At 45.4% G+C, this 12,088-nt stretch overlaps 1 protein-coding gene across 2 annotated transcripts in view; it reads right to left on the bottom strand.

Moving 5' to 3' along the window:
* The window catches only part of TAOK3 (TAO kinase 3), a 119,097-nt gene that overhangs the window by 69,629 nt on the left and 37,380 nt on the right, over window positions 1-12,088 (bottom strand). Inside the window, exons 2-3 of one of the 2 annotated variants that reach the window (XM_054996391.1) lie at window positions 4,359-4,469; window positions 2,956-3,167 (exon numbers count right to left, since the gene is read on the bottom strand). In XM_054996391.1, the coding sequence (XP_054852366.1) occupies window positions 2,956-3,075 (120 nt within the window). In that variant the 5' untranslated portion in view covers window positions 3,076-3,167; window positions 4,359-4,469. The remainder of the gene's footprint in view (window positions 1-2,955; window positions 3,168-4,358; window positions 4,470-12,088) is intronic. The other variant, XM_054996392.1, reaches the window with a different exon arrangement.

Below are 12,088 nucleotides of genomic sequence, written 5' to 3'. Positions count from 1 at the left end.
TGCCAAAGTCCCCGATTCAAGATCCACAGTGCCTTACATATTGGGCAATGAGCACATTTATGTTCTCTTAATTGGACTTAAATAGGTGTTTTAACTGGAATAATGGAACAGTACCTGTTCCAACCCTTCAGCAAAGGGCAGGCTAGAAATTTAAAGACAGAACCTTTGTCAATTAACAGCTCTGAATCTGAAAAGTGCTGTTTAGGGCCCCAAGTGATTGAGCGCTTCAGTATTATACCACTAACAGAGATGAAGGTTTATTTGGAAACCTCCCAACACACTTTCTATCATGCCAATAATAATCCTAATTGCTTAAAATAACTTGTGCCTGGCCTCAGAAGCTGTGGAAGCTGTGGTAACAGACTGTTTGGTGTGCTCTCCTTGGCTGGGAAGAGTATTCCTCCCTGCAGATTACTCTTCCATGGTGCTGTCTGGTGGAGCTTTAAATGATTAAAGCAGCAGGGCTCTCTGCTTTCCTTGAAGGACTAATCCTTAGCCAGAGACATCTTATAGTTAAATAACAGGCTCATCAGACAAGCTGTAAGTAATGCTGTATGGCAGGCTGTTTTAAGTGGGCTGCCTCATTTTCAAGGAATACGACATCTTTTCTGCAAAGCAGAGGAACTAATAAGTTCAACCTACTTCATTTATAAAACTGGGTCACCTTATTTAGCTAGCGCACAAGCAACCATCTTTTGAGACTAAATGTATCCAAAACAGGAACCCGCTCCAGGATGCCACACTCCCCAAAAACTGACATTTATTATTTGCTAATTTAACACGGAGGGACAAGGAGCCCCTCGTTTCAGATCTCACCTCTGTAATTCACTCTGCAGTCTTGGGTGCAAGCTGCTTTCTTTTAGCCGCCTCCCACCCCTCCCAGCTGCAATCTGAGGATCCCATAAATACAAACACAAATAACTGAACCAATTATGCAAAAACTGGCTTGTGAGACAGTACAGCAAAAGGAACTTTGTCAGGTGAAGCAGCTCATATGCTCCTCTTTGGTCGAGGGCGGGGGGGGGGGGCGGGTGTACAAATTTGGAATATTTGGCAACTTCTCAATTTGGATAAAGGTTGGCCTCCATATCTTTAGCAGCAAACATACCACCACTTCCACCACCACCCTTGGCACCCTTTGTCTACTACAAAGCAGCAAGTGAAGAGAAATGATAAGGTGGAAAGAGGAAGACAGGTTTAAACTTAGTCCTTCCCCCGCCCATTCACCACTTCTACACTACTACTTCCATCTCCTGCTGCTTTTTACACACTTAACGCACAAGCATGTGTCTGGAATCTCAACTTGCGGGGGGTGGGGAGAGATGGACGAGAGAAGGTGTACAGAAAAAGTGTAGCTGGCTGGGGAAAGACTTCAGCACACAGCTTCAAACTTGCCTTTGCATCAGAGAAATAATGGCTGGAATTCCCAGGCTCACAAAAGTTGCCAGCCAAGCACTTTTTATCCCTTGATTACCTTAAATCTTGAAGTATCTGACTCCACAAAGGCTGACCTATGGTAGTGTGAGGGTTGCCTCAGGGCAGTTAGCCTAAAGGGCCAAATGAGACAATAAGATTTTTCATGGGTTGGGTCTCAGTTTCCCCTCCTGACTTTCAGACCATGGAAAAAATGGTGACTGGGGTGGAGAGGAGGGCTGAATCCCCTTCCCATCCTACTGCAGCCCCAATCCAAATTGGAGCCCTGTACACTTGGCAAATCAGTTCTGAGCAGCATGGCACATGGCTGATGGTCTGAAAGGCTGGGGAGCCCAGATCGAACCCGTGAAAAATCATCTCATGATTCACACAGCTCTACTTCATACATTCATAAGCTCTACTTTAGCCCTATTAAGTGTCCTTTTGATGCTGGAGTTTTCGCCCTGAAGAACAGTAACGTCACATTTCCAATTTTGATCACTATGTCTGTCTAACACTGATTCAAGAGTTAGTAAGGCTGTGCTCCCAAAAGAGCTCTTCTCCAACCCCCACAGTAACAGGGATTGCTTTGGGGATGGTTCCTATCACTTGACTATGGGGAACACGTCTTCTACTGAGCCTTTTTAACTTAAAGCAGGAAACTAATTTCGACCTCTGTAGAGTTTACTGGACAAGATACTCTCACTTTATACCGTCCTTTCCTGATATGGTGGAACAAAAAATTATTTGACAGCTTTTTTAAAAACCCAGAAAGTAATACAGTCTTTCCTGGTCCAATTACCCATATATCCCAAAGCTCTGCCTTTGTGCATGTAGGGAGAACCCATTTGAAAGCTGCTGCTTTACAGTAGTAGCTCAACAATGGGTGCTTCCTGATGCAGTCACCCCATCTCACCCCACCCACCGCCATGTCCAGAAGTTAAAGTAACTAACGTATTTTTTCTTGTTCCCTAGGCACTTTTATACACAATGGGGCAAGCTTTGGGTTCATAACCAGGAGAGGCCTGGAGTTCTCCCATAATTAAAACTGATCTCCAAACTACAGAGAAAATGTAGAAAATGACACTTTTGTAGGGTGGGCTCTATGACATTGTATCTGTGCTGAGCTCCCTCTTTTCCCCAAACCCTGCCCTCCATGGCAATTTGAGGGCAGAGAATTTTTCAACTTGGAGATGGTAAGGTAAACCTAGGCAAGCTGTGCATGCCCATTAGGGTTTTTCCAAACTCTCACATTTCATAAGAGTTCAGGAGGCCTAATGGGCTTGCCCAGAAAACGAGGAAAAAAGAATCAGTAGGTACTGAAGCTCCTGTGCAGAGCTACATATCCATATGTGGAGATACACAGCCATATCAGTAAACAAACCTAGCAAACCTGTATACACTGTCTTCATCTGAATAAGGGTTGCCATATTAGGATAGTGAGAAGAAAGGGTACAAAGAGCCTTGATAAATGCTAGCACATCAATAAATGCCACTATTTTTCTTTTCAACCAAATAGGAACAGGAAATGAAACTACTTACAAAATAAACAGCTCCAAAACTTCCATGTCCAATTTCATGCAAACCCACAAACAGTTCCTGAGGATCATCTTTGTAGAACAAGTCGGCTATTTCTGGATCCTTTGGCACCCCTTTGCGCATGTTGAGTAGTATTAGGACTTTGCTCCCACCACAAATTCTCTGCCACTTTTCTCCCTCATTGACAGTGTGGTTTGCAGGTAACAAATCAGAACCTTTAGGAAAAGATGTTGTCAGTTAATCAATTAAGTTCACTTTAATTCAGATTCCTTTATAACAAGCTTCAAAGAAACTACATTTGAAGAGGGAGATGACCTTTCCATGTTTACTTTTCAACAACTGTATTTCATTATTACTCAGATAATGTTCCAATAAACAAACGTCCTATGGCCTCTACTGGCTGCCCAAAGGTTAAGACTGCAGATTTTTAAAAAAATGTTTGGATGAGTGCAAGTATTAACAAATAGTCTAAATATAAATTTTCACTGGCTAGTTTCTCAAACACTACGCCGTTCTCCAGTCAGTGGCTTAAAAGTATATTTTCTACATAAACCTCACTCCTTCATTGGCCATTAGGGGTCTATTTTAAAGCCAGCACCACCTAGAAAAAAAGGCTCCAAAGTTACTGAACGCACATATTCAGGCTTACAAAACCCCAATAACGTAAGAGCTCATACAGCAACATTATAACCTGTGAAATGTTGTTTTTTATGAGCAAAATTGTCAACTTTTTTAAACCACGCCTTAATTAAGTTTGGCAGGGCTGTCAGGGGCCATTTAAAATTGTTTTAAGGATTGGTTCTGATCCATAAGCCACCAGTTAGTCAACTTTGTTCTAAAGTATGCTGCCATCTTTGATCTGTCCTGGTTAATTGTTGCATGCCATTTTAACGGGGTGAATTCCTGCCTCTAATATATAATTTTTTTTAAAAAAAACCCCACTTTCTATTATTAGACTTTTTTTGATGGGGAGGTCACATTTATTTGTATTTTGGGTGACTAAAGAACAGGGGCATTGAAACATTAGTGAGCGGGGAAGGATTATTCTGAGTGTGCATTCTCCTTTGTCTTGAGGTCATCTACAGCTGTTGCAAAAGACTCAGGATCAAAAGGACATTTATCACCACCTCTTTGGGGTGCAGTTGATGAAACATTTAAACTATTTTTGCTAGAAAAGGTTCAAGTCCAGAAGATGCATGAATGGTGGTGGCAATGTTGGTAAAATTTGAAGTAGTCGGTCAGACTTGATTTAACACACAAACACACAATATAGCATCTTAGATGTGCACAGTAGTCCTGTGGAAACTTCTCAGTCTTTAAATTCCCTATCATCTCCATTGTGTGTGATTTGGAGGGACTTAATACTGCAATAAGGGCTAGCCAAGAAAGATGTTATTTTAACATACCTGAGCAATGGCTGCATTAACCATACTCTATGGCTCAGACTCATTTCAGTAAAAGCATTAGACTTCCTTTTCTGATGTCTCTCCAACTCTACACACTCTTTGTCTTCTGACCTGTGTAGAGAAGTATTGGAAATTAAAATAGGCAATACACTGCAATAAAGTAGTTATTGGTCTGTACAGTTTACCCATGAGGAACTATGGACCCATCTGCAGTAGTTCTGCTTAGTTATATATAGGGGTGAGCGATTCGGGTTTCTGATTTGGGATAAATACCTGAATTGGACCCGATTGGTAAAGATTTGGGATTTCTGAATCAGGCCCAGCATCACGGCGGGGCAGGAAGTTTGTCAGTATGCTCCGAATCTTTATGGAGCACACCGAAGCTGGTAAATAAGCGGTTTCCAAAGCAGCAAGCAGCTTATTTCTGAAGCGGCAAATCACTTATTTACGACTCTTTTTTTGTTGCACATTCCTAGTTATATATGCCCTCCTCTTGTTTGGACTTAGGACTGGCTCAAGCTATTCAACCATCACAAGCGCTCTCCTCCCTGCCATAGCTACAGCAAGAGATGTAGCTGTAGTGGTGGTCAACTAAAGGTTCAATTAATGTTCATTTTTGAACTATTAACATTATCAGAACAACATAATACATACTTTAAATCAACAGGTTCGATACTTATGCTATTGCAAAAGCAAATTTAACTATTACTCTGCAACAATGAAGTCCAGTTTTTAAAAACAATCATGAATTACTACAACTCTTAACTGTTTTAGGTTAAAGATTTCTAAATATGCAAATTCACTAAACAGTTTCTTTGGCTTTTACTCTCAATCACCAGTGTCTGCATATAGTTTAAAAAAAAATCAGAATATTAAAAAAACAGAAACAAAAGCAAAGTAACAGCGACAATGCAAAAGAAAGAAGGAAGAAACAGACGTTGGTTTTTAAAGGCAGCAGTTGTTTACAAGTTGCAGCATAATGAAATAGAAAAGGGAAGCTTGCTGCCATCTTACAGAAGAGCTTTCTTGGCTTCATAAAACATTTGACTAGAGTCAAATAACAGACTGTTAACTAACAAGCATGCCAATCATAAATATGTCTCAACTTGCTTCTGTAGTAGTTCAGTAATATTGAGAGCTGGTATGGCACAGAGGCTAAAGCTAAGTCCTCTGTTCAAATCTTTCCTCGGAGCTAAACACAAGACAGGGAGATGCAACGTTAGCCCACAAGCTGAGTTCTAAAAGACAGATCAGAAGGCGTTGTCAATTTCCCCTCTCTCCAGAGCCACAGAGATCACTCCTCAGAGGGTTTATTTCACCTTTGTCTCCAAGAAGGGGAGGTGAAACTGACAGAGCCTTTGGGAAGGAGAAGATGAAATAAACCCTCTGAGGAGTGATCTCTGTGGCTCTGGAGAGAGGGGAAATTGAAAAAGCCTTCTGTATGTGTCTTTTATAACCCAGCTTCCTGGCTAACATTGTGTCTCCATTCACTTGAGCATCCTTGTGTTCAGGGCTCATTTCGAGGGGGAATGCGCAGGAACGCAGTTCCGGCAGTTCCCCAAAGAGGTCACATGTCAGGTGGGCGACTCTTGGCCATTTTGGGCCCGTTGCAGCCTCTGGGGATCACTCTCCCACTCAGCAGCAGCCCGATCCTAACCATTTTGGGCCCCTTTTTGGCCATTTTCAGACCCTTTTTGCCATTTTGGGCCCAATTTCAGCCCTGAATGGCCAGAATTGGGTCCAAAACAGCCAGGATAGGTGATGTCAGGGGGTGTGGCATATACAAATCAGCTATGGTAATGACACACTTCCGGCGATGGCAAGGGGTGTGGCATATGCTAATGAGTTATGCTAATGAGTTATGCTAATGAGTTCCTCCAGCTCTTTTTCTACGAAATGACCCCTGCTCGTGTTATTTATCGTGTGTGCTTTAGCTCTCAGTAATGGAGTTGCCTGGCAGTCTTGGGCAAGTTCTGCTCTAAGCCTCAACCCACCTTACAGGGTTGTTGCAAGAATGATCAAGTTAATGAAGCATTGTGAGCACTCTTAAAGCTATATAAATACAAGATCTTACAATCCCGCCATTTATTAAAGCCAGCTAAGTGCTTTCAACGGAGCAGATTTAAATATTCAAAGATCCTTTCAGACGTTATTGATTAGGCATCAGTGCAAAAGACACAGGGCTGCTGTGTGACTTCTGGCATTTACTTGCCCATAGTAAACCAGAGCATCTGTTCCCACACATAGTCTTTCCCATGCCAAAGCATGCTGTGGGTATGCGTCTATTGCAGGACAATTGTTTGACGACTGTAAAGCATCTGACAGCATGACTAAGGATGCAGCCAGATGGCAGCTGCCCACGCTTCTGATTCAGCGCTTATAACATACAACAGAGTACTGGAAACACCCCAAGACCTCCCCCCAACCAGCACAGCCCTAACATTCATTCCAGTCAAATACACTGCACAGCTTACACTGATGTTGGTCAGTTGTATGGATCACTAGGGCTAAATAATTGTGCACACACAAAATTGTACAAGGAGGTGAAAACTGTGTGGTCTCATGTAGGAAAGCCTAGGAAACCCTAGGCTATTGGTCCTGGGTGACTTCAATGTCCATGTCGATGACACCGCCTCTTCTCAGGCTGCGGACCTGGTGTCATCCATGGCAGCACTGGGACTCTCCCAGTTTGTTTCTGCTCCTACACATCAAGCAGGCCACATGCTGGATCTGATCTTTGGGTTGGGGGTTCAGATGCTATTACAGTGGTACCATGGTCAGACCACTATGTCCTGAAGGCTTGTCTGGGAGTGCCAACCCCCTCCTGCATGGGCGGTGAGCTGATTTATGCTCGCCCACAGAGACTCACGGATCCAATTGGTTTCCAGAATGCTCTGCGGGACCCGATGCCCCCTGGCGGTTCGTTGGATGAGCTGGTGGGAGATTGGCAGGACCGTCTCTTGAAAGCCATCAACGAGATCGCTCCCCGTCGCCCTCTCCGTCCCCGTGTCAGACTGGCTTCTTGGTATACGGAGGAGCTACGTCAGATGAAATGGAAACTGAGACGGCTAGAGCGAGTGTGGCAACGGAATCGTAGTAAAGAGGCAAGATCATCTTATAGAGCATTTATGAAGGCCTATGAGGTGGCTGTGAAGGCGACGAAGAGGGAGTACTTTGCTGCCTCCATAGCGTCTGCAGGCTCACGCCCAGCAAAACTGTTTCAAGTTGTTCCGTCTCTAGTCTCCCTCTTGCAGGGAGACTGCCAAATTAGGAAACCGGCCATTAGCTGCAAGGCTTTTGGGAGCTTCTTTGCAGATAAAATCTTGTCTCTCCTGTGCCATCTGCCAGCCACGGTTGATACAGTGAGGGAACTGGAGGCCCCTTTGCCATCTTCTGGTCCGATTTTAGATTACTTCAGTTTGGTCTCCCGGGAGGATGTGGACAGGATCCTGCGGCTGGTTAGGCCCACTACGTGTTCCCTGGACCCCTGCCCGTCGCGGCTGGTGAAAGCCAGCGCCGATAGGTTGGGGGCCCAATTGGAGGATATTATTAATTAATCGTTAAGCTCTGGGGCTTTTCCTGGGGCGCTGAAGGAAGCTGTGGTGAGGCCTCTCTTTAAAAAGCCATCTTTGGACCCCACAGACCCGTCCAGTTACCACCCAGTATCGAACCCGTTCCTGGAAAAGGTGATTGAGCGGGTGGTGGAGGAACAGCTGCAGGCTTTCCCAGAAGAGACTTCTGTCCTGGACTCATACCAGTCCAGTTTCCGTACAAGCCATGGGACGGAGATAGTGTTGGTCACCCTCACAGACAATCTCCGCAGACACCTGGATTGAGGCGGGTCAGCGCTGTTGATATTGCTAGATCTCTCAGCAGCGTTTGACATGGTCGACCATGAGTTGTTGGCCCACTGTCTCGCCGATGTGGGGATCCGAGGGATGGCCTTGCAGTGGCTTGTCTCTTTTCTCCACAGTCGGGGACAGAGGGTAGCGCTGGGTGAGAGGATGTCCAAGCACCAGTCACTGGTATGTGGCATCCCACAGGGGGCAATACTCTTCCCCCTGTTGTTCAATCTTTATATGTGCCCCCTCGCCCAGCTGGTGCGGAGTTTCGGACTGTGTATACAGATGACACCCAGTTGTATCTGTTGATGGGCGGCCGACCTGGCTTTGTCCCGGATGCCCTTCTGAGAGCTTTGGAGGCTGTGTCTGGTTGGGTGAAGCAGAGCAGACTGAAGTTGAACCCCACGAAGACGGAGGTCCTGTACTTGGGCCTTGGGCTGTCGGATGCGAGGTTCCATCTCCCAGCCTTTGGGAGGGCCCCGTCGGTGCCCGTCTCATTGGTTAAAAAGTCTTGGCATGATCTTGGATTCCTCCCTGTCTATGGAGACCCAAGTAGCATCTGTTGCCCGGACTGCTTTTTTCCACCTGCGGCAAGCCAGGCAACTTGCCCCCTATCTCTCAGCCCAGGACCTAACGACAGTGATCCATGCAACGGTCACCTCCAGGCTGGACTACTGTAACTCACTCTACGCAGGGCTTCCCTTGGGTCTGATCCGGAAACTACAACAGGTCCAGAACGCTGCTACTCATGTCCTGATGGGTGTTCCATACAGGACACATATTACACCAATCCTACAGCAGCTTCACTGGCTCCCCATGGAATTCCGGATCCGTTTCAAGGTGTTGGTTTTAACCTTCAAAGCCCTAAATGGATTGGAACCAGCATACCTGAGGGACCGTCTCTCCCCGTATGGGCCCCGGAGAGCGCTTCATTCAGCGGGTAAGAACTTACTGGTGATCCCTAGCCCTAGGGAGGCTCGTTTGGCCTCGACCAGGGACAGGGCCTTTTTGGTCCTGGCCCCAACCTGGTGGAACTCTCTGTCTGATGACACTCAGGCCCGCCAGGATCTTGTATCATTTCGGCAGGCCCGCAAGACGGAGATGTTCCACCTGGCTTACGGTTGAGGCCAGCGTCAGGACCATCACTGAGCCTCCCACCGGTCTCTGGTATTCGAGTACAGCTCGTGTGTCTGTCTGTCTCCTTTGTATGCTGGAGGCAGGAATGTGTAGCCAACCATCAGAGGTTTTTGTATATATATGATTTTAATTGCTGAATTTTATTGTAAAATTTGTTATGCAGTTGTATTTTATGACTGGTGTACCCCGTCCTGAGCCCACTTATGGGGAGGGCGGGTTAAACACCTAACAAACTAAACTAAACTAAAGCTGGCTACAAGCATCTGTTTATCAACTCTCTGTGACCTGCAACTGTAGCACAACATTCCACACAGCAACTTGAAGCTCAGATGGGTATTCCATGGTCTCAAGGAAGAAAATTGTGGCACAAAGTGTACTTGATAGCTGATGCTATCACTTTACCATTGAGGACACAGGCATTGTTAGAGATGTAAAATTTCCAGACACTTTGAAGCCATGAAGGGGAAGTTTTCTCCATTTCTTCAGGGAAAAACTGAATTTTTTGAAAAAAAATTGAAATCTATGCAATATAACAAATACTTATTACAGTACTTACCATATCCAACCTAACTTCCTTTTATTTATTTATTTTTTCCAATTTATATACCGCCCATCCCCAGGGGCTCTGGGCGGTGAACAGTTAAAATCGATAAAAACAAGAACTAAAATCAATATACAAATAATAAAACAAATTAACAAAGTGCAGTGGTGGGGAGAACCCTCCCCCACCCCAAAGGTGGGAGGCCGACATGGCACCGCCCCCTTCAATCACCGAATGCCTGGCGCAGCAGCTCTGTCTTACAGGCCCAGCGGAACGATAATATGTCCCACTGGGCCCGGGTTTCCATTGACAGAGCGTTCCACCAGGCTGGGGCCAGGACTGAAAAGGCCCTGGCCCTGGTTGAAGCGAGGCGGGCTTCCTTAGGGCCGGGGACCATAAGTAAATATTTATTCGCTGATCGAAGCGATCTCCAGGGAACGTACAGGGAGAGGCGGTCCCGAAGATATGCCGGTCCCAACCCGCTCAGGGCTTTAAAGGTAAGAACCAACACTTTGAACCTGATTCGGAATTCAACCGGAAGCCAGTGCAGCTGGCGCAGGACAGGTGTGATGTGTGACTGGTAAGGTATACCAGTCAGGACCCGTGCCGCCGCATTCTGGACCAGTTGTAGTTTCCGGATCAGGCCCAGGGGTAGCCCAGCATAGAGTGAGTTACAGTATTCTAGCCTGGAGGTGACCGTTGCATGGATCACTATAGCCAGGTCCTGGGGCGTCAGGTAGGGGGCAAGTTGCCTGATCTGACGAAGGTGGAAAAATGCAGACTTGGCAACCGCCGTGACCTGGGCCTCCATCGATAGGGAGGCATCCAGGAGCACACCCAGACTCTTTACCACTGGCAAAGTTGCCAGTGGTGTCCCATCCAGGGCAGGGAGCTGGATCCCAACATCTGGCAGCCCCCGTCCCAGCTGCAGGACCTCCGTCTTCACTGGGTTCAATTTCAGCCTGCTCTGTTTCAACCATGCCGTCACAGCCTCCAAAGCTCTGGCCAGATTGTCTGGGGCCATGTCTGGCCGGCCGGCCGGCCATCAACAGAAAAAGTTGGGTGTCATCCGCGTATTGATGACAACCCAACCCAAACCTCCGCACCAACTGGGTGAGGGGGCGCATATAGATGTTAAATAACATCTATATGATTGAACAATATAAAATGCATAATTTATAACTTAGTTGGCATATTTATGGAATTTAAAAGTATAAGGATATTAATTTTCTGTAAGAAAAACTACAATAAGACCCAGTATTTTAAAAAGACTTGCAAACTTCTGCACTATGCCACCACAACTCATGTACCTTTTATCTTTTACCATCTGACAGGTAGAAAAAATAAAAGTTGAAAGCAGGAAACAAATTTTGCAGTAAACAACAGAAATTGTATTATTTGAACAGAAACTCTTTGAGTTACAATAGGAAGGACTACCTACCTACTGATTCTAAAAGAGAAAATATTTCACAGGATGTTTTTTCAGAACTCCCCAAATTTTCCATTGGAAATATTTTTAAAAGTCGGGGGGACTTTTAAAAGTCAGGGGGGAAGGTTTCACTTGAATTTTTCAATTTTTTTGTTTAGAACTTCACGTATCTAGATGTTGCACATATAACCATGATGCTTACTAGAAACTCCCTTCACATCATTTATACTTAGGACTACCTCCTAAACGTTTAATTGAAGAGTGGGCTTGTGATGGACTGTGCTTAGCATCTATGCTTAACAGCTGGTTTCTGAAGTGCAGCAAAATCAGAGCTGGGAGGGGAAGGGTTAACTATTCCCTAGAATGGAGAGTTTGAGTAAAAGGTGGTGCCTTCTTCTCTGATTGGTTAATTAGAACCAGTCTGAAGGCAGTCAGTTGGTTTTTCTGACAGAATTTGGAGTCAGGGAGTCCGACAAGAAATGTTAGACAGGTTCATTTTTAGAGTGAAGGGAGAGGACTCCTTTGACTCAATGGTAGTACTTCTGCCCTGAAGAAGAATTCTGTCTAAGAATTCAAAGTCTAAGAGCCAAGCTACAAGTGATGCCTTACACAGGTTGGGCACTTGTCAGCTTACCTCAAGTTTTGATGGGAAATGTAGGCATCCTGGTTTTACAACTTGGCTCTCCATTACAGCTGCAAGTCCAGGATGCCTACATTTCCCATCAAAACTTGAGGGAAGCTGACAAGTGTCCAACCTGTGTCAGGTGTCACTTGTAGCTTG

This window comes from Eublepharis macularius, chromosome 13, assembly GCF_028583425.1.
Source record: "Eublepharis macularius isolate TG4126 chromosome 13, MPM_Emac_v1.0, whole genome shotgun sequence".
Taxonomy (NCBI): domain Eukaryota; kingdom Metazoa; phylum Chordata; class Lepidosauria; order Squamata; family Eublepharidae; genus Eublepharis; species Eublepharis macularius.
Note: the sequence above shows the minus strand (reverse complement) of the source record. Positions and strands in the feature narration are given on the sequence as shown.